The following is a 20,874-nucleotide window of genomic DNA, read 5'->3' as shown; positions in this document are numbered from 1 at the left end:
TATATACATATATATATATATATATATATATATATATATATATATATATATAAAAGGTCAATATATTACTTAACATTTTTTTAAATTTTGACTTTATTCGATTATTTTGACTTTATCACCATAATTATAAATGTTTATCTCATTAATGATTGACCTCAAAATTATGGGTCCATCTTAAATAATAAACTTTTTTTTGTCTTAAGACTATATCTCGACATTTTAATTTCATAATTGAAAATCATGACTATATTTGGACTAGTTATTTTATAGTTGACTTATTGACTCTCTCAGTCATCTTTTTATCCCATAATTATGACATCACAAAATTATGACCATGTCTCACAATGTTGACTTTAACATATGCGGTCCTCTCCAAGGTTTCTCATACTCATCATTGTCACTGTCACCGACGTCCCACTGGGGGGAGTTTTCCTTGCCCTTATGTGGGCTCTACCGAGGATGTCGGTGTGGTTTGTGCAGCCCTTTGAGACACTGGTGATTTACGGCTGTATAAATAAACATTGACTGATTGATAACTGACTTATATTAATTATTTGAATTATAATGACGATCTCAAAATGTATACTCTTTAATGTCATAATTGACTTATCTCATATATTTAAATTATTATGACTATGTTTACCTAAATGTTTGCCTGACCTCATAATTAATATTTATCTCAAAATATGACTTAACATTTTCACTCATTTTATATTTTACTTATCTTAAATCTTTGACTCTAAAAATTTACTTTTTATGGCATAGTTATAACTTCTCTCAAAATTATGACTTTTATCTCATAATTGACATTAAGAGATAAGTCAAAATCATGACTTTATCAAAATATTTACTTTTTCTTTCATGATTAACTTATTTCAGAATGTCGACACTTTATGTCATAATTATGATTTATCTCAAAAATGAAACTTTTTATCTCATAATTGACTTATCTCAAAATTATGATATCAAAATGTAGATTTTTTTTATGTCATAGTTATGACTTACTTTTGGAGTATATTTTTCCGTAGCCTAAAAGGGGCTTCCAAAGATTTTGACCCAAACCTCGCTAAAGTGAAAGTAGCCTGCCAATGCAATGTCTTGGTTCGACCAGCAGAGGACGGTGTTTAATATTTACACATGCGGTTGGGAATCCCGGGAGATTTGCAGTGTTATAATTTTTTTGTCACCTGAACAGCAAACCTCAACAAAGAAGATGTCGATTGTGAAACTGAAAGTGTGCAGAGTTGCCGGGCAGGTAAGACCTATCTGGTTTATCTTTTCATTTAAGTATGTTTTCTCGCTTTTTAGCAATTTAATTAAATTGGCAACCATTGATTGGAAAACCTTTCTGCATGCACTTCCAATCTTTAGTCATTGTTGTTCATTGACTGTTTGCTTCTCTTGTTTTGCTGTTTTTGTAGTCAAGACATATATGAAATGAGGGCCCCTTTTTAAGGAGGAGGAGGGAGCAGGGGGTGGTCTTGAATGGAGGGAAGGGGGTGGATTGGCGAGGCCTGGCCCCTTTTTTCAGGATGTTCTCACAGGATGTTGATGGCTGGAACCATCAGTCCGAGTCAGCTGAGAGAGAGACCGCAGTCTTTTGGTTCCTAGTAGTCTCTGTCAAAACTATTTTTGTGTGTTTCTGTGTGTGTGTTTGTGTGTGTGTGTGTCTGTGTGTGTACAGCTGAGGATGTGAAATCAACGTGGTCAGGAACCACTTGGGAGGACGACAACTCTGCTGGGAGTCAGGTAAATGTTTTTGTTGTCCTTAGGAAGGGGATGTGACGTACTTGGAATATGACTAAAAATAGCAGGGTTTTTTTGTGATGGCGTTTTTGGTAGTATGTCCTTAAAACAGCAGGGTGGTTCTGTCATAAAACTTGAGTTTATGGCAGTAGGTCCTTTAAAAAAAAAACAGCAAAGCATAAAACTTGTGTTTGTGACAGTAGGTCCTTTTAAAAAAAACAGCAAAGCATAAAACTTGTGTTTGTGACAGTAGGTCCTTTTAAAAAAAACAGCAAAGCATAAAACTTGTGTTTGTGACAGTAGGTCCTTTTAAAAAACAGCAGGGTGGTTCTGTCATAAAACTTGTGTTTGTGGCTGTAGGTCCTTTTAAAAAAACAGCAAAGCATAAAATTTGTGTTTGTGACAGTAGGTCCTTTTAAAAAACAGCAAAGCGTTCCTGTCCCTTTGGGATCTTTGACGAGCGTTTTTGATTGTATGTCCTCAAAAACAGCAGGGTGGTTCTGTCATAAAACTTGTGTTTGTGGCAGTAAGTCCTTTTAAAAAAAACAGCCAAGCATAAAACTTGTGTTTGTGACAGTAGGTCCTTTTAAAAAACAGCAGGGTGGTTCTGTCATAAAACTTGTGTTTGTGGCTGTAGGTCCTTTAAAAAAACAGCAAAGCATAAAATTTGTGTTTGTGACAGTAGGTCCTTTTAAAAAACAGCAAAGCGTTCCTGTCACTTTGGGATCTTTGACTAGCGTTTTTGATAGTATGTCCTCAAAAACAGCAGGGTGGTTCTGTCATAAAACTTGTGTTCGTGGCAGTAGGTTCTTTAAAAAACAGCAAAGCATAAAACTTGTGTTTGTGACAGTAGGTCCTTTTAAAAAACAGCAGGGTGGTTCTGTCATAAAACTTGTGTTTGTGGCTGTAGGTCCTTTAAAAAAACAGCAAAGCATAACATTTGTGTTTGTGACAGTAGGTCCTTTTAAAAAACAGCAAAGCGTTCCTGTCACTTTGGGATCTTTGACGAGCATTTTTGATAGTATGTCCTTAAAAACAGCAGGGTAGTCCTGTCATAAAACTTGTGTTTGTAGCAGTAGGTCCTTTTAAAAATAAAACAGCAAAGCATAAAACTTGTGTTTGTGGGAGTAGGTCCTTTTCAAAAAACAGCAAAGCGTAAAACTTGTGTTTGTGACAGTAGGTCCTTTTAAAAAAACAGCAGGGTGGTCCTGTCATAAAACTTGTGTTTGTGGCAGTAGGTCCTTTTAAAAAACAGCAAAGCGTAAAACTTGTGTTTGTGACAATAGGTCCTTTTAAAAAACAGAAAAGCGTTCCTGTCACTTTGGGATCTTTGACTAGCATTTTTGATAGTATGTCCTTAAAAACAGCAGGGTGGTTCTGTCATAAAACTTGTGTTTGTGGCAGTAAGTCCTTTTAAAAAAAACAGCCAAGCATAAAACTTGTGTTTGTGACAGTAGGTCCTTTTAAAAAACAGCAGGGTGGTTCTGTCATAAAACTTGTGTTTGTGGCTGTAGGTCCTTTAAAAAAACAGCAAAGCATAAAATTTGTGTTTGTGACAGTAGGTCCTTTTAAAAAACAGCAAAGCGTTCCTGTCACTTTGGGATCTTTGACTAGCGTTTTTGATAGTATGTCCTCAAAAACAGCAGGGTGGTTCTGTCATAAAACTTGTGTTCGTGGCAGTAGGTTCTTTAAAAAACAGCAAAGCATAAAACTTGTGTTTGTGACAGTAGGTCCTTTTAAAAAACAGCAGGGTGGTTCTGTCATAAAACTTGTGTTTGTGGCTGTAGGTCCTTTAAAAAAACAGCAAAGCATAACATTTGTGTTTGTGACAGTAGGTCCTTTTAAAAAACAGCAAAGCGTTCCTGTCACTTTGGGATCTTTGACGAGCATTTTTGATAGTATGTCCTTAAAAACAGCAGGGTAGTCCTGTCATAAAACTTGTGTTTGTAGCAGTAGGTCCTTTTAAAAATAAAACAGCAAAGCATAAAACTTGTGTTTGTGGGAGTAGGTCCTTTTCAAAAAACAGCAAAGCGTAAAACTTGTGTTTGTGACAGTAGGTCCTTTTAAAAAAACAGCAGGGTGGTCCTGTCATAAAACTTGTGTTTGTGGCAGTAGGTCCTTTTAAAAAACAGCAAAGCGTAAAACTTGTGTTTGTGACAATAGGTCCTTTTAAAAAACAGAAAAGCGTTCCTGTCACTTTGGGATCTTTGACTAGCATTTTTGATAGTATGTCCTTAAAAACAGCAGGGTGGTCCTGTCATAAAACTTGTGATTTTAGCAGTAGGTCCTTTAAAAAAACAGCAAAGCATAAAACTTGTGTTTGTGGGAGTAGGTCCTTTTCAAAAAACAGCAAAGCGTTCCTGTCACTTAGTGATCTTTGACTAGCGTTTTTTTGTTAGTATGTCCTTAAAAACAGCAGGGTAGTCCTGTCATATGGAGGATTCTTAACTCAGTAGGTACTTAACAGAAAAGTATTCCTGTCGGATGGAGGATCTTTAAATTTTTTTGACAATAGATTCTTAAAAACCGCACGGTGGTCCTGTCTCATTGGGAGGGGATCTTCAATTTGAGTTTTTGATAGTAGATGCCTAAAAACAGCAGAGTCCTCTTGTCACGCTGGGGATATTTGACTAGTGTTTTTGATAGTAGTTCCTTAAAACAGCAGGGTTGTCCTGTCATAAAACTTTTGTTTGTGACAGTAGGTCCTTTAAAAAACAGCAAAGCATTCTTGTCACTTTGGGATCTTTGACTAGCGTTTTTGATAGTATGCCCTTAAAAACAGCAGGGTGGTTCTGTCATATAGAGGATTCTTCACTCAGTAGGTACTTAACAGAAAAGTATTCCTGTCATATGGAGGATCATTAACTAGCGTTTTTTGTGACAGTAGATCCTTAAAAACAGCAGGGTGGTTCTGTCACATTGGGAGGAGATCTTTTAGTAGAGTTTTTGAAAGTAAATACCTAAAAACAGCAGACTCCTCCTGTCACAGTGGGGATATATGACTAGTAGGGGTGTGGGAAAAAATCGATTATAATACGAATTGCGATTCTCACGTTGTGCGATTCAGAATCGGTTTTCATTTAAAAAAAAAAAAGAAAAATCGATTTTTTTATTTTTTATTTTTTTTTATCAATCCAACAAACCAATACACATCAATACTATAACAATGCAATCAAATTCCAAAACCAAACCTGACCCAGCAACATTCAGAACTGCAATAAACAGAGCAATTGAGAGGAGACACAAACACGACACAGAACAAACCAAAAGTAGTGAAACAAAAATGAATATCAACAACAGTATCAATATTAGTTATAATTTCAGCATAGCAGTGATTAAAAATGCCTCATTGACATTATCATTAGACATTTAGAAAAATAAAAAAAAAGAACAATAGTGTCACAGTGGCTTACACTTGCATCGCATCTCATAAGCTTGACAACACACTGTGTCCAATGTTTTCACAAAGATAAAATAAGTCATATTTTTGGTTCGTTTAATAGTTAAAACAAATTTACATTATTGCAATCAGTTGATAAAACATTGTCCTTTACAATTATAAAAGCTTTTAAAAAAAAATCTACTACTCTGGTTGCATGTCAGCAGACTGGGGTCGATCCTGCTGAAATCCTATGTATTGAATGAATACAGAATCGGAAAAATATCGTTTTTGAATCGAGAATCGGAAAAAATTGATATATAATTGAATCGCGACTCCAAGAATCGATATTGAATCGTATCATGGGACACCCAAAGATTCGCAGCCCTAATGACTAGTGTTGTCGATAGTAGGTTCTAAAATACAGCTTAGTCCTTCTGTCACATACACAGTCTTTGACCAGCTTTTTTGGTAGTAGATCTGTAAAAACAGCCAGGTGGTCCTGTCACATATGGGATCTTTGAGTAGCGTTTTTAACAGTAGGTCCTAAAACAGCTGAGTCCTTCTGTCACATACGAGGTCTTTGACCAGAGTTTTTGTCACATACGGGGTTTTTGGCCAGCGTTTTTGGCAGTACATCCTTAAAAACAGCCAGGTGGCCCTGTCACATAGGGTATCTTTGACTAGCATTTTTGACAGTAGGTCCTAAAAAACCGGAGTACTCCTGTTACATAGAAGATTCTTGACTAGCGCTTGTGACAAAAAAAGCAGAATCCTGTCACATAGGGGATCTTTGACTAGCGTTTGTGACAGTCAGCCCTAAAAACAGCAGTCCTCCTGTTACATTGAGGATCTTTGACTAGCGTTTTTGACAGGAGGTCCTTACAAACAGCAGAATCCTGTCACATGGGTGATCTTTGACTAGCATTTTTGACAGTAAGTCCTATAAAACATCCAGGTGATTCTGTCACTTAGAGGATCTTGGACTAGCGTTTTTGACAGTCGGCCCTGAAAACAGCAGTCATCCTGTTACATAGGGGATCTTTGACTAGCGTTTTTTACAGGAGGTCCTTACAAACAGCAGAATCCTGTCACATAAGGGATCTTTGACTACCGTTTTTGACAGTCGGCCCTAAAAACAGCAGTCCTCCTGTTACATAGTGGATCTTTGACTAGCGTTTTTGACAGGAGGTCCTTGAAAACAGCGGAATCCTGTCTCATAGGGGATCTTTGACTAGAGTTTTGACAGTCGGCCCTGAAAACAGCAGTCCTCTTGTTACATAGAGGATCTTTGACTAGCATTTTTGACAGGAGGTCCTTACAAACAGCAGAATCCTGTCTCATAGGGGATCTTTGACTAGCGTTTTTGACAGTCGGCCCTAAAAACAGCAGTCCTCCTGTTACATAGAGGATCTTTGACTTGCCTTTTTGACAGGAGGTCCTTACGAACAGCAGAATCCTGTCACATAAAGGATCTTTGACTAGCGTTTTTGAGAGTCGGCCCTAAAAACAGCAGTCCTCCTATTATATAGAGGATCTTTGACTAGCATTTTTGACAGTAAGTCCTATAAAACATCCAGGTGATTCTGTCACTTAGAGGATCTTGGACTAGCGTTTTTGACAGTCGGCCCTGAAAACAGCAGTCATCCTGTTACATAGGGGATCTTTGACTAGCGTTTTTTACAGGAGGTCCTTACAAACAGCAGAATCCTGTCACATAAGGGATCTTTGACTACCGTTTTTGACAGTCGGCCCTAAAAACAGCAGTCCTCCTGTTACATAGTGGATCTTTGACTAGCGTTTTTGACAGGAGGTCCTTGAAAACAGCGGAATCCTGTCTCATAGGGGATCTTTGACTAGAGTTTTGACAGTCGGCCCTGAAAACAGCAGTCCTCTTGTTACATAGAGGATCTTTGACTAGCATTTTTGACAGGAGGTCCTTACAAACAGCAGAATCCTGTCTCATAGGGGATCTTTGACTAGCGTTTTTGACAGTCGGCCCTAAAAACAGCAGTCCTCCTGTTACATAGAGGATCTTTGACTTGCCTTTTTGACAGGAGGTCCTTACGAACAGCAGAATCCTGTCACATAAAGGATCTTTGACTAGCGTTTTTGAGAGTCGGCCCTAAAAACAGCAGTCCTCCTATTATATAGAGGATCTTTGACTAGCATTTTTGACCGGAGGTCTTTACGAACGGCAGAATCCTGTCACATAAAGGATCTTTCACTAGTGTTGTTGACAGTCGGCCCTAAAAACAGCAGTCCTCCTATTATATAGAGGTTCTTTGACTAGCCTTTTTGACAGGAGGTCCTTACAAACAGCAGAATCCTGTCACATAAAGGATCTTTGACTAGCGTTTTTGACAGTCGGCCCTAAAAACAGCAGTCCTCCTATTATATAGAGGATCTTTGACTAGCATTTTTGACAGGAGGTCTTTACGAACGGCAGAATCCTGTCACATAAAGGATCTTTCACTAGTGTTTTTGACAGTCGGCCCTAAAAACAGCAGTCCTCCTATTATATAGAGGTTCTTTGACTAGCCTTTTTGACAGGAGGTCCTTACAAACAGCATAATCCTGTCACATAGGGGATCTTTGACAAGCATTTTTGACAGTCGGCCCTAAAAACAGCAGTCCTCCTGTTACATAGGGGGTCTTTGACTAGCGTTTTTGACCGGAGATTCTTACAAACAGCAGAATCCTGTCACATAAGGGATCTTTTGACTAGCGTTTTTGACAGTCAGCCCTCCTGTTACATAGAGGATCTTTGACTAGCGTTTTTGACAGGAGGTCCTTACAAACAGCAGAATCCTGTCACATAAAGGATCTTTGACTAGCGTTTTTGACAGTCGGCCCTAAAAACAGCAGTCCTCCTGTTACATAGGGGGTCTTTGACTAGCGTTTTTGACCGGAGATTCTTACAAACAGCAGAATCCTGTCACATAAGGGATCTTTTGACTAGCGTTTTTGACAGTCAGCCCTCCTGTTACATAGAGGATCTTTGACTAGCGTTTTTGACAGGAGGTCCTTACAAACAGCAGAATCCTGTCACATAAAGGATCTTTGACTAGCGTTTTTGACAGTCGGCCCTAAAAACAGCAGTCCTCCTGTGACATAGAGGATCTTTGACTAGCGTTTTTGACAGGAGGTCCTTACAAACAGCATAATCCTGTCACATAAAGGATCTTTGACTAGAGTTTTGACAGTCGGCCCTAAAAACAGCAGTCCTCTTGTTACATAGAGGATCTTTGACTAGCGTTTTTGACAGGAGGTCCTTACAAACAGCAGAATCCTGTCTCATAGGGGATCTTTGACTAGCGTTTTTGACAGTCGGCCCTAAAAACAGCAGTCCTCCTGTTACATAGAGGATCTTTGACTAGCCTTTTTGACAGGAGGTCCTTACAAACAGCAGAATCCTGTCACATAAAGTATCTTTGACTAGCGTTTTTGACAGTTGGCACTAAAAACAGCAGTCCTCCTATTATATAGAGGATCTTTGACTTGCGTTTTTGACAGAAGGTCCTTACGAACAGCAGAATCCTGTCACATAAAGGATCTTTGACTAGTGTTTTTGACAGCCGGCCCTAAAAACAGCAGTCCTCCTGTTACATAGAGGATCTTTGACTGCGTTTTTGACAGGAGGTCCTTACAAACAGCATAATCCTGTCACATAGGGGATCTTTGACTAGCATTTTTGACAGTAAGTCCTATGAAACAGCCAGGTGATTCTGTCACTTAGAGGATCTTTGACTAGCGTTTTGACAGTCGGCCCTGAAAACAGCAGTCCTCCTGTTACATAGGGGATCTTTGACTAGCGTTTTTGACAGGAGGTCCTTACAAACAGCAGGATCCCGTCACATAGGGGATCTTTGACTACCGGGTTGTGAAAAGACAGTCTGGAGATCATCCTTTCATATAGAGGATCTTTGTCTTATATTGTCAAAGATGACCATGGCAGGTTGCCACTAAAATAATGAACAAAGACTCCCACACAAGAGATCCTCACAAGATCAAATAGTTAACAAATGACAATGGTTTCATTTGTAAAGTCATCCCCTTTCTGCAGAACCAGTTTATAAAAGAGAAAAAGCCCCTTGTATGATGTGAGCCAGGGCAGAAATAACTCAGTCAAAAGTCAACCAGAAGCTCCACTTCCCTTTGGCTTCCTTTTTCGCGAAGCCTGTCAACTCCCAGCTCGCATCCTGCTCTTGTGTCTATTCATGATTGATCCTTGTGCCGCAGCAACATGGCCACCTTCCCGCTGCTCCTCCCGCTCATCATGGTGTGCATGGCGTCCGCCGCTCGCCCGCCCCGTCACCGCCCTCCGTGCCGCACGGTAAGTCGTGTTCACACATCTCCTCTTGCACATTCCTGTATTATTATTAGTATTCCTTTAGGAAACGTAAACACACAGCGAGGTTTATTTTAACGACGCGGCAACCACGAAGACAAAGCACCTAACAATCCGAGCGCCGCCTTCCCTGGAACGACGAAAACCCAAACACTGTCGAAATACTTTGTGACCCCTCTTAAATTACCGACAGTAGTTGTTGTAATTGGGTGACAATCTGGGAACTCACTCTGCTTCCTGCGTTTCCAAGGAAATACTCACTAATGACCAGAAAGCTCATAAAGTGCGCAATAAGTCATGTTGAGTAAGAACGAACATGACAACATCCTAATAAATAAAAAAAATCTCCTTTTTTGCTGGTTTTTGAAGCACAACCAGGTGATCCATGGGCCAAAAAAAAGCATGTGTGAAGAGATGTAACGTGCACTAATGCACCACCATACCATCACAGATGCTGCCTTTTGAACTTTGCGTCGATAACAGTCTGGGTGGTTCGCTTCTCCTCCGGTCCGGATGACAAGATGTCAAATATATCCAAAAACAATTTGAAATGTGGACTCGTCAGACCACAGAACACTTTTCCACTTTGCATCAGTCCATCTTAGATGATCTCGGGCCCAGAGAAGCCGGCGGCGTTTCCGGATGTTGTTGATAAATGGCTTTCGCTTTGCATAGTAGAGCTTTAACTTGCACTTTCAGATGTAGCGACAAACTGTATTTGGTGACAGTGGTTTTCTGAAGTGTTCCTGAGCCCATGTGGTGATATCCTTTAGAGATTGATGTCGGTTTTTTAAACAGTGCCGTCTGAGGGATCAAAGGTCACGGTCATTCAATGTTGGTTTCCGGCCATGCCGCTTACGTGGAGTGATTTCTCCAGAATATCTGAATCTTTTGATGTTTTTATGGACCGTAGATGTTGAAATCCCTAAATTTCTTGCAATTGCTCTTTGAGAAACGTTGTTCTTAAACTGTTAAACTATTTGCTCATGCAGTTGTGGACAAAGGGGTGTACCTCGCTCCATCCTTTCTTGTGAAAGACTGAGCATTTTTTGGGAGACTGTGTTTATACCCAATCACGGCACCCACCTGTTCCCAATTAGCCTGCACACTTGTGGGATGTTCCAAATAAGTGTTTGATCAGCATTCCTCAACTTTATCAGTAATTATTGCCACCTTTCCCAACTTCTTTGTCACATGTTGCTGGCATCAAGTTCTAAAGTTAATGATTATTTGCAACAAAAAAAATGTTTATCAGTTTGAACATTAAATAGGTTGTCTTTGTAGCATATTCAACTGGATATGGGTTGAAAATGATTTGCAAATCATTGTATTCCGTTTATATTTACATCTAACACAATTTCTCAACTCATATGTGTCAGAGTTATTCGTTGATGAACCCCAAGATGCAGAGACGGAGGCAGGCATAGAATATGAAAACATGATTTAATTAAAACTAAACAAGAACAAACAAAAAGCAAGCACGTGGGCGGAATAACAAACTAAGGGAGCTAGCACTGGAAGCTAGAAAACAAAAAGGAACTTTAGCATGGAAGCTAGTGGATTCAAACAGAAAAACTGTAAATAACTAATGCTAACAGAAACAGCTTACCGCTACGACGACCAGGACAAAATGTAGCACGACAGGTAGTAACTAACAAAACGACATGACAGGTAGCACGACAAGAGTGACATGTGGCAACGACAAAACAATGATCCAGCAACTGACACAAGACAAAGCAGGTACAAATAGGAGCGGGCTGATTGGCAACGGGTGTGGCCAGGTGCCAATCGGCTGCAGCTGAGGAGGAACACAGCACTCAGGGAACAAGACAGGAAGCTGACAAAATAAGAGCACTAGACAGGAACTAAAGACAGGAGATACTAAACACAGAGGAAACAGACAAATGCAGAGGAAAAAACTAAAACAGAAAAACTGTCAGGGGAAAGCCTGACAATATGGAAACGGGGTTTGTATATAGCGCTTTTCTCAAGTGACTTAAAGCGAAAAGTGAAACCCAATATCTAAGTTACTTTTTTTTTTTAAACCAGTGTGGGTAACACTGGGAGCAGGTGGGTTAAGTGTCTTGCCCAAGGACACAACGGCAATGACTAGGATGGCGGAAGCGGGGATCTAACCTGCAACCCTGAAGTTCTACATACTGCCCTCTTTCAGATTAATTACATGGCATGAATTGATTAACGTGGAGCCCGACTTACACAAGTTAAAAAACTTAAACCGGTGTTACCATTTAGTAGTCAATTGTACGGAATATGTACTGTACTGTGCAATCTACTAATTAAAAAGTTAAAGTACCAATGATTGTCAGTGAGCAGCAGCGGTGCCGCACCCGGGAATCATTTTTGGTGATTTAACCCCCAATTGCAACCCTTGATGCTGAGTGCCTCAATCAATCAATCAATCAAAGCTAACTGCGATTTTTTTTCTTTTCTTCCCCCGACAATGCTAATTTATGTTTAGTCAATAAAGGGCCGACTCCCACGTTGAATTAAGTCAATGTTAATTATTTAATATGTACTGTAGTGTGCAATCTACTAATAATTAATATGTACTGTACTGTGCAATCTACTAATAAACGTTTCAATCAATCAATCAAATCTAGTTGCGTTTTTTTTTTTTTACACTGAGCTCTAAATAATGTTCAGTCAATAAAGGGCCGATTCTCACATTGAATGCATTAAAACCCAATCGGGAACGAGATAACAGAAGAAGACTGAAGCAAAGCAAACAAACTTCGGAACGACTTGGGAATTCCAGAAGCTAATACTTAGCCGAGATTATTGTTCGGGTACTATCTGTAAATGCGCAAGAGCTCAGATTATTTGTTTGTATGTATTTGTTCATTTGAAGGACAAGTGCAGTTATATTGAGAAGATGGCTGCATCAGATTAAGCACCATGTTGTAGTCTTTTTATGGCGTATTTAAAGTCCATATTTGCCACGTTGACTCGCGTTATTCCATATTAACGCTACAGCCTCGCTACGTTTTTTGTTTAGTTTTTCTGGTCTCTAAACATTTTCCAGTGAAAAATTGAAGGCTGCATTGGCCACTTCAGTACATTTCGCAAATTACAGATGCTAAAACCAATACAGTACAATGTAGATCCATCAATACATGCTCATGTTTTTGAACACAACATCCATATCTTAGTTTTAAGTTATTGGCAACAAAGCATATGCTGCGCACTTCCGCCTTAAACTAAGCATGATCAAGCATAAAAAATGGCTAAATGATCTTTTTGAACACAACATCCATATCTCAGCTTTAAGTTATCGGCAACAAAGCATATGCTGCGCACTTCCGCCTTAAATTAAGCATGATCAAGCATAAAAAATGGCTAAATGATCTTTTTGAACACAACATCCATATCTCAGCTTTAAGTTATCGGCAACAAAGCATATGCTGCGCACTTCCGCCTTAAATTAAGCATGATCAAGCATAAAAAATGGCTAAATGAACTAGAAATATCAATACTACCGTAGTATTAACCACTAGACAAAGTTAAAAAGTTGAAGTTAAAATACCAATGATTGTCACACACACACTAGGTGTGGTGAAATTTGTCCTCTACATTTTACCCATTCCCTTGTTCACCCACTTAGTAGGTGAGGGGAGCAGTGAGCAACAGCGGTGGCCGCACCCGGGAATCATTTTTGGTGATGTAACCCCCAATTCCAACCCTTGATGCTGAGTTCCAAGCAGGGAGGTAATGGGTCCCATTGTAATAGTCTTTGGTATGACTCGGCCGGGGTTTGAACTCACGACCTACCGATCTCAGGACGGACGCTCTAACCACTAAGGCACTGATTGTTTTAGACAATTTTGCAGTCGAACGCCCTCAGAGTCATATAACTTAGTACTTGACACGTGAAAACTGTTAGCATTTTTAAAAGTTAGCATCCTGGCATGTTACTGTTATTTAGCATGCTAACTTTTTTTTTTTTTACCATGCTAATGTTGCCATGCTAACTCTTTTGGCCAATTTTGCAGCCATACCACCTCAGCGTCATACCACTCGGTACATGCTAACGTTAGCATTTAAGCTTGCACATTTCAGCGGTTTGTGTATTTCAGCGGTAAAACGCAAATACTCCCAAAATTGCATACTTAATTTTTATAGTGAAATGTGTTTATTTTGTCTTTAAATGTGTTGAGGGGTAAATTTAAAAATCAAAATATGGTCCACAAATGGACCCCGGGGCCACACTTTGGACAACCCAGGGTGTAGAGTGAGTAAGGATTGACAGGCTTTTTTTGTTTTGACACTGGCAGATATAAGACATGTTCATTATTTGCAACATAATGCCTGATTGTCACATGGGACCAAAGGACGACCAAAACAAATACTTCATGACCGCGAATAACAATAGTCGTCAGACTTCCAAAAAATGTAGAACCAATGCTTAAAAGATGTGTCTATAAGCCTGACTGAATGGTGGTAATACTTAAGCCAACAGTTAGTGTAGCTACTTGAAACTATTTTACGCCGAGACAGTCCAAGTACTACGTCCGTCAGATCATATTGGCAAAAGCATTTGCCGACCTGCCTTGACTCACATATGAACTTGAAATGCCATCCCATTCCTAACCCATGGGTTCAATATGATGTCGGTCCACTTTTTGCAGCTATTACAAGCTTAAACTCGTCTGGGAAGGCCGTCCACTAGGTTGCAGAGTGTGTTTTTAGACCATAAGCGCATTGGTGAGGTGACACACTAATGTTGGTCGAGAAGATCTGGCTCTAAGTCTCTGTTCTAATTCGTCCCGAAGGTGTTCTATCGGGTTCAGGTCTGGACTCTGTGCAGGCCAGTTACTTTCCTCCACACTCTGTCATCCATGTCTTTATGGACCTTGCTTTGTGCACGGTCATGTTGGAAGAGGAAGGTGGCATCTCCAAACTGTTCCCACAAGGTTGGGAGCATGGAATTGTCCACAATGTTTTGGTATCCTGGAGCATTCAAAGTTCCTTTCACTGGAACTAAGGGGCCAAGCCCAACTCCTGTAAATCAACACCACACCATAATTCCTCCTCCACCAAATTTCACACTCGGCACGATTGCCAGATGGAAAAGCATGATTCATCAGTCCAGAGAACGCGTCTCCACTGCTCTAGAGTCCAGTGGCGACGTGCTTGGATTGGTGGCCAAATACTTTTGGCAATATAGTTGTCGCGATCCGCTGCTCGGATCTACACATATTATTTATTTTTCCATTTTGTATATCTCTCCATCTGACTCCTTATTTCCTGTTTGCTTTGTCACCATGGTCACTCATCAGTCCACCTGCTAGTCTCGGTTCCCGCACACCTGCTACTCATTATCACTCCTATATAAGCCTCCCTCTTTTCTTTGTTCAGTCTGAGTCCATAAGAGTTGCCCACATGCAACAAGTGACGACTGCTCTTCTTGGTACGTTTATTCTCGCTAGTTCATATGCTAAGCCACCTGCCTTTTCTTAGCTCACATGCTAATTGTTTTTGTTTTTACATTTTTGTGCTTTCATGCCAAGTCTAATTTTCTGTTTGTATTTCCTAGTTTTCATACCAGCGTTTTTGGTTTGCCTTTTTATTAGCTCCAGTATTTCTGTTCAGACCTCTCTTTTTGTTAAATAAATCTTTTAAGATCTTACCTTTTGTTGTGTTCACGTCGACGCATCCTCGAGGGAAACGAACCCGGCACCTCGATGCCCACCAGTCTTTACAATAGTGTATTTATTTGTGCAAGACATCGGATTGCCGGTGACAATGAATTTAGTAGCCAGATGCGAAAGAGGTGTTAGCATGAATGCTACAAAAAAAAAAATTCCGCATTAGTGTTTTGACTGTTAACCAGAAGAAGACCCTATGTTTTTTTGTGGGGTTTATTTTGCATACTGATTGATTGATTGAAACTTTTATTAGTAGATTGCAGAGTACAGTACATATTCCATACAATTGACCACTAAATGGTAACACCCCAATAAGTTTTTCAACTTATTAATAAATTTTCAACTTATTAATCAGGGGCTTCACGGTGGCAGAGGGGTTAGTGAGTCTGCCTCACAATACGAAGTTCCTGCAGTCCTGGGTTCAAATCCAGGTTCGGGATCTTTCTGTGTGGAGTTTGCATGTTCTCCCCGTGAATGCGTGGGTTCCCTCCGGGTACTCCGGCTTCCTCCCACTCCCAAAGACATGCACCTGGGGATAGGTTGATTGGCAACAATAAATTGGCCCTAGTGTGTGAATGTGAGTGTGAATGTTGTCTGTCGATCTGTGTTGGCCCTGCGATGAGGTGGCGACTTGTCCAGGGTGTACCCCGCCTTCCGCCCGATTGTAGCTGAGATAGGCGCCAGCACCCCCCGCGACCCCGAAAGGGAATAAGCGGTAGAAAATGGATGGATGGATGGAACTTATTAATCAATTGATGGTAAGACTGCTGTTTTTAATGCTACAGTATTGTTAGGGGTCTATAAGAAGTGCTCATGTAAACAAAGGATCAATACAAGGGATTTTATTTTTTGTTAAAACCTGAAAAAAAAATAGTTCTTGTATTTCCGAGGTTTGATTTAAATTCATAGACGCTAAATGTTACCCTCTGCAGGTATTGTGTAAGCGGTGAGCGCTTTTCATAAATATGTCAAGAAAAGCTTTAACGGCCTTAGTGAGAAATCAGAGATGGAGACAGTTTTATGGGCTGTTTTTGGACTAGGAGACATGAAGGGGGTGGTGGCGGGGGGGTGTTCTCTAGCCATGTGGTTTTAATTCTAAACTCAATAAGTATAATAAATATTTCAATGTGCCAGGGGGGAGAACATGGCAAAGAAAGGGGTGTCTCCACACTAAAATGTATTCCATTTTGGCTGTTGTGTTTCTAAATTGGAGAATTGAGATTTTTATTGGACCAATGTAATAAACCCTCTTGACATACCATACGGTCTTTTTGTTGGCAGGTCCAGATGAGTGTGGTCGTCTGCAGTGATCTGAGCCTTACCAGCGCCCCCTTCAACCTCCCCCCGGGCGTTCAAACGCTGGACCTCTCGCACAACCAGGTGCAGAACCTCACCCTGGAAACCCTGGCGTATCGAACGGACCTCCGTCACCTCAACCTCAACTCAAACAAGATCCTCTTCATCCAGCCCGGACTCTTTGAAAACATGACTGATCTTAAAGTCCTGGATCTGGCCGGTAATCACCTGAACGTCTTCGCACTCTCTAAAAACAAAATTGGGACTCTCACAGCCGTGGAGACTCTTGATCTGTCGAGCAACGGGTTGTACACCGGGATGTCCGATTTTTTAATCGCGGACTCGCCGTCACTGCTGGAGCTGTCCTTGAACAGTAACAGCATCACCAAAATAGCACAAAACACTTTCAGGGGAGCTTTGTCCTTGAGGAAAGTTAGCCTCCACAACAACGTCATTTTAGAGATCGAAGACGGCGCCTTCGACTCTCTGGATCATCTCACTGAGCTCGACTTGTCCAAAAACTCCATCACGTGTATCACGGACTTCAACCTGAGTCGGTTAAAAGTGTTAAACCTCAACCAGAACAGTATTGAGATTTTCCAGAGCACGAGATCGACCGACTTGTACGACTTACTATTTCTGGATTTAAGTGAGAACAAGCTGGCTCGCTTTCCGCTCCTCCCAGCGAACAACACCATCCGGCATCTAGACCTTTCACGCAACCAGCTGCAGAGCATCAACATGACCGACATGCCAGAAATGAAGACCCATGTGGTTTTGAATCACCTGAGATACTTAGACTTGAGTTACAACCAACTCAAGGACACGCCGCAGTCCTTTTTCCACACAATGACATCCCTGGAGGTGCTGAACGTGAGCAACAACTGCATAGATTCGTTTTCTATCGACGATAAGAACCTTCTCCCCGCAGTGACAATCATCAACCTTAACTATAATTCTTTACAGAGACTTTCATTCGGCGAAGCTACTCTACAATCCTTGCGACAGCTTTTACTACAAGGAAACGACCTTAGCACCCTTGAACAGGAAACATTTAAAACATTTCCAAGTCTAAACCTCCTGCAGCTCCAGGAAAACAACCTGAAAGTCTGTCCCTCGGATACAAAACTATCTCCGTCGGACCCCAACCACATCCATCGTCCAGACTGTGTCTCTTTCTCTTTCATTCCCAGTCTAAAGTCACTTTATCTTTCTCAGAACAACCTAAATAGTTTACCTTTAAGGGCATTTGCTGGCACCCGTCTGAGCCTGCTGGACTTGTCCCTCAATCCGGGTTTGGAAATGCATCCTGACTCTCTATCCGGTCTTGAGCACACCCTAATCCACCTGTTCCTGAGGGAAAACAACATTTCCAAGCTGAACACGGACATTTCCTCCTTGACAAGCCTCAAACTGGTAGACCTGTCCACCAACCAGTTAACCAGTCTCCCCACTTTGACCAGTGAGTCGTCCATAGAAACTCTTAATCTGCAGAACAACAGCTTAGTCACCCTAGAGCACAGCACCATGGTCGCTCTGGAACGCTCGCTGAAAACGCTCTACGTGGGTTCCAACCCTCTCAACTGCTGCAGCAACCTCGGCTTCCTGTACTTGGTCCAGCACTCCGCCGTGGTGGTGCCCGACATCGAGACAGTCACTTGCCTTCTCCAGGAGGACTCGGAACCGATCAATATAAAAAATGTAAACCGAGAGATGTGTCATCGACCGAAGAAAGCGAGCTACATCTTCGGTATCGTCGTGATCGTGCTGTTCACGATGATCACGTTGGGACTGCTGGTGAAATACTGCAAGTCGAGGAAACGGAAGCGCATCAGAAGGTTTAGCGTATGAACAACGCGTAGGGAGGACTTATTCCTTTTTCGAAGGGATGTGAAACCTTACTTTGGGTTTAAAATCTCTGATTTGTACGGAGTTACAAAGGTTGTGCAAGAAACCTTTCACAAGAAAGGATGGGGCGAGGTACACCCCTTTGTCCACAACTGGGTGAGCAAATAGTCAAACAGTTTAAGAACAACGTTTCTCAAAGTGCAATTGCAAGAAATTTAGGGATTTCAACATCTACGGTCCATAAAAACATCAAAAGATTCAGAGATTCTGGAGAAATCACTCCACGTAAGCAGCAACCTCACTTTGGGTTTAAAATCTCTGATTTGTACGGAGTTACAAAGGTTGTGCAAGAAACCTTTCACAAGAAAGGATGGGGCGAGGTACACCCCTTTGTCCACAACTGGGTGAGCAAATAGTCAAACAGTTTAAGAACAACGTTTCTCAAAGTGCAATTGCAAGAAATTTAGGGATTTCAACATCTACGGTCCATAAAAATATCAAAAGATTCAGAGATTCTGGAGAAATCACTCCATGTAAGCGGCAACCTCACTTTGGGTTTAACATTTCTGATTTGTACGGAGTTACAAAGGTTGTGCAAGAAAGGATGGGGCGAGGTACACCCCTTTGTCCACAGCTGCGTGAGCAAATAGTCAAACAGTTTAAGAACATCGTTTCTCAAAGTGCAATTGCAAGAAATTTAGGGATTTCAACATCTACGGTCCATAAAAACATCAAAAGATTCAGAGATTCTGGAGAAATCACTCCACGTAAGCGGCAACCTCACTTTGAGTTTAAAATCTCTGATTTGTACAGAGTTACAAAGGTTGTGCAAGAAAAAAGACTAGCAAGTATGCCAATTTAGTAGGCCACTTTAAGGGGTATTTACCAAAAGGTATTTACCTTTTGGTAAGTACCCCCTAAAGTGGTCTACTAAATTGGCATACTAGTGGTTGGACTGTCTGTAGGTCGTGAGTTCAAACCCCGGCCGAGTCATACCAAAGACTATTAAAAATGGGACCATTACCTCCCTGGTTGACACTCAGCATCAAGGGTTGGATTTGAGGGTTAAATCACCAAAAATGATTCCCGGGCGCGGCACCGCTGCTGCTCACTGCTTTCCTCACCTCCCAGGGGGTGAACAAGGGGATGGGTCAAATGCAGAGGACAAATTTCACAACACCTAGTGTGTGTGTGACAATCATTGGTACTTTAACTTTAATTTGTCAACTTTAACCTGGAGGTGACTGCAGTTTTGGACTATTAATGTCTAGTCATGGTGTCCTGTTTGGTTAAATGAAAAATGGACTTCTCCGCTGCTCTTTCCTGGGACAGAACATAAAATGTTGGCTTATTTAGGGAGACACGCCTCCTAGCCTTACCCTTATTATTAGCTTAGCTTCACATAGCACATCCCAAAAAGTGGAAATGAAGGAATAGTAGGTGAATGAAAGTTAAATCTGATACAAAGTTTTTAAAAACTCTCCTGAAGTTGTTTAATTTTAGCTAGTAGAACAAGGCTAACTGGTCTTTAAGCTAGTTTCTTTTTAAAGCTAGCTTCTGGCCTCACTTTGGCATCAATCTGATAACGCTAATAACAAGCAACACAATTCCTAAACGGCCAATTTTCTAGAAAACAAACAAAGCACTACAAAAAGCAAGGTAAGATTGTAATTACCGTTGTGAGATGAAGTATGAAAGTGTGGCAGTGAAGAAGTCACGTGACATGAGCGTACACTTTATGTGATTTGCACTTTAGGCTTTCTATGGTGTGTGTGTGTGTGTGTGATTGTATCAGTTGTGAACACTAAGGAATAATACTGAAAGTCATAGGACTATAAATGGTCGGAGTAATCCGTTATTTATTTTTCTATTTTATAAGCCAAGCTGTGTATTTTAACTGTGTTTTACATAGCATGTATAAATATATGATTGATATAAATGTATGGCGCATATATAGTGAAATTAAAGGGCTGTGCTGTATTGTGGTGACACACTGACAAAATGTGATTAAATGTAAACCTGTGCACACTGTAATCAGAGTCTGTCCCTCATTAATCATTAATTACTATGAATTGATTAACGTGGACCCCGACTTGAATACGTTTTTCAACTTGTTTAAGTCGGGTAATTGTACGGAATATGTACTGTATTGTGCAATCTACTAATAAAAGTCTCAATCAATCAATCAATCAAAACCATCCCGATATTTGAAGTAATTTAGTATTTATCATGCTCACATTTTGAAAGCCGTTCTTACAGGTCTACATACTTTTATCCCGAAATATGTCAACTCGTAACTAACTGTTGTGTTTACACTTTACACAGCTTGCAGTTCAATGTGATTATGTTCATAAATGTGTTAAAAGAATCCTAAAAATACAGTTGTGATCAAAATTATTCAACCCACACACAATTTTGGTGTTTTAGCAAGTTGGACATTTGTTCCGTATTTTGTTTATAGTCATATCAAATAAAGATGTGTCAAATAGACAAATGCAACTTAAATTGTAACACTGTATTTTACAAAATAACAAAAAAGGACATTTTTCTTAATATCTCATTGACAAAATGATTCAACCCCCTAGTTA

The 20,874-nt window shown here is 40.5% G+C and overlaps 1 protein-coding gene across 2 annotated transcripts; it reads left to right on the top strand.

Annotated features, from left to right (window-relative positions):
* The first annotated feature begins 88 nt into the window (after window positions 1-88).
* lrrc32 (leucine rich repeat containing 32) lies at window positions 89-20,320 on the top strand. Of its 2 annotated transcripts, XM_061898904.1 has the most exons (4): window positions 89-1,255; window positions 1,685-1,749; window positions 9,368-9,461; window positions 16,424-20,320. In XM_061898904.1, exons 3-4 carry the CDS (start codon window positions 9,372-9,374, stop codon window positions 18,287-18,289), a joined length of 1,956 nt encoding a protein of 651 aa, XP_061754888.1. In that variant the 5' UTR covers window positions 89-1,255; window positions 1,685-1,749; window positions 9,368-9,371; the 3' UTR covers window positions 18,290-20,320. The 2 variants fall into 2 exon arrangements, with proteins under 2 accessions (XP_061754888.1, XP_061754887.1); XM_061898903.1 differs by lacking the exon at window positions 89-1,255 and having other exon boundaries at window positions 1,283-1,749.
* Window positions 20,321-20,874: the final 554 nt, after the last annotated feature.

The sequence above is a fragment of the Nerophis ophidion genome, linkage group LG04 (genome assembly GCF_033978795.1).
Source record: "Nerophis ophidion isolate RoL-2023_Sa linkage group LG04, RoL_Noph_v1.0, whole genome shotgun sequence".
In the NCBI taxonomy this organism is placed as follows: Eukaryota; Metazoa; Chordata; class Actinopteri; order Syngnathiformes; family Syngnathidae; genus Nerophis; species Nerophis ophidion.
The sequence above is the reverse complement of the archived record's forward strand: the minus strand, read 5'-3'. Positions and strand labels throughout refer to the sequence as shown.

Excerpts from the sequence above, each read along its gene's own strand:
- lrrc32 (XM_061898904.1), top strand. The coding sequence starts at position 9,372 with ATGGCCACCTTCCCGCTGCTCCTCCCGCTCATCATGGTGTGCATGGCG. Across the intron at positions 9,462-16,423 it reads ACCGCCCTCCGTGCCGCACG|GTCCAGATGAGTGTGGTCGT; the intron begins GTAAGTCGTGTT and ends TTTTGTTGGCAG.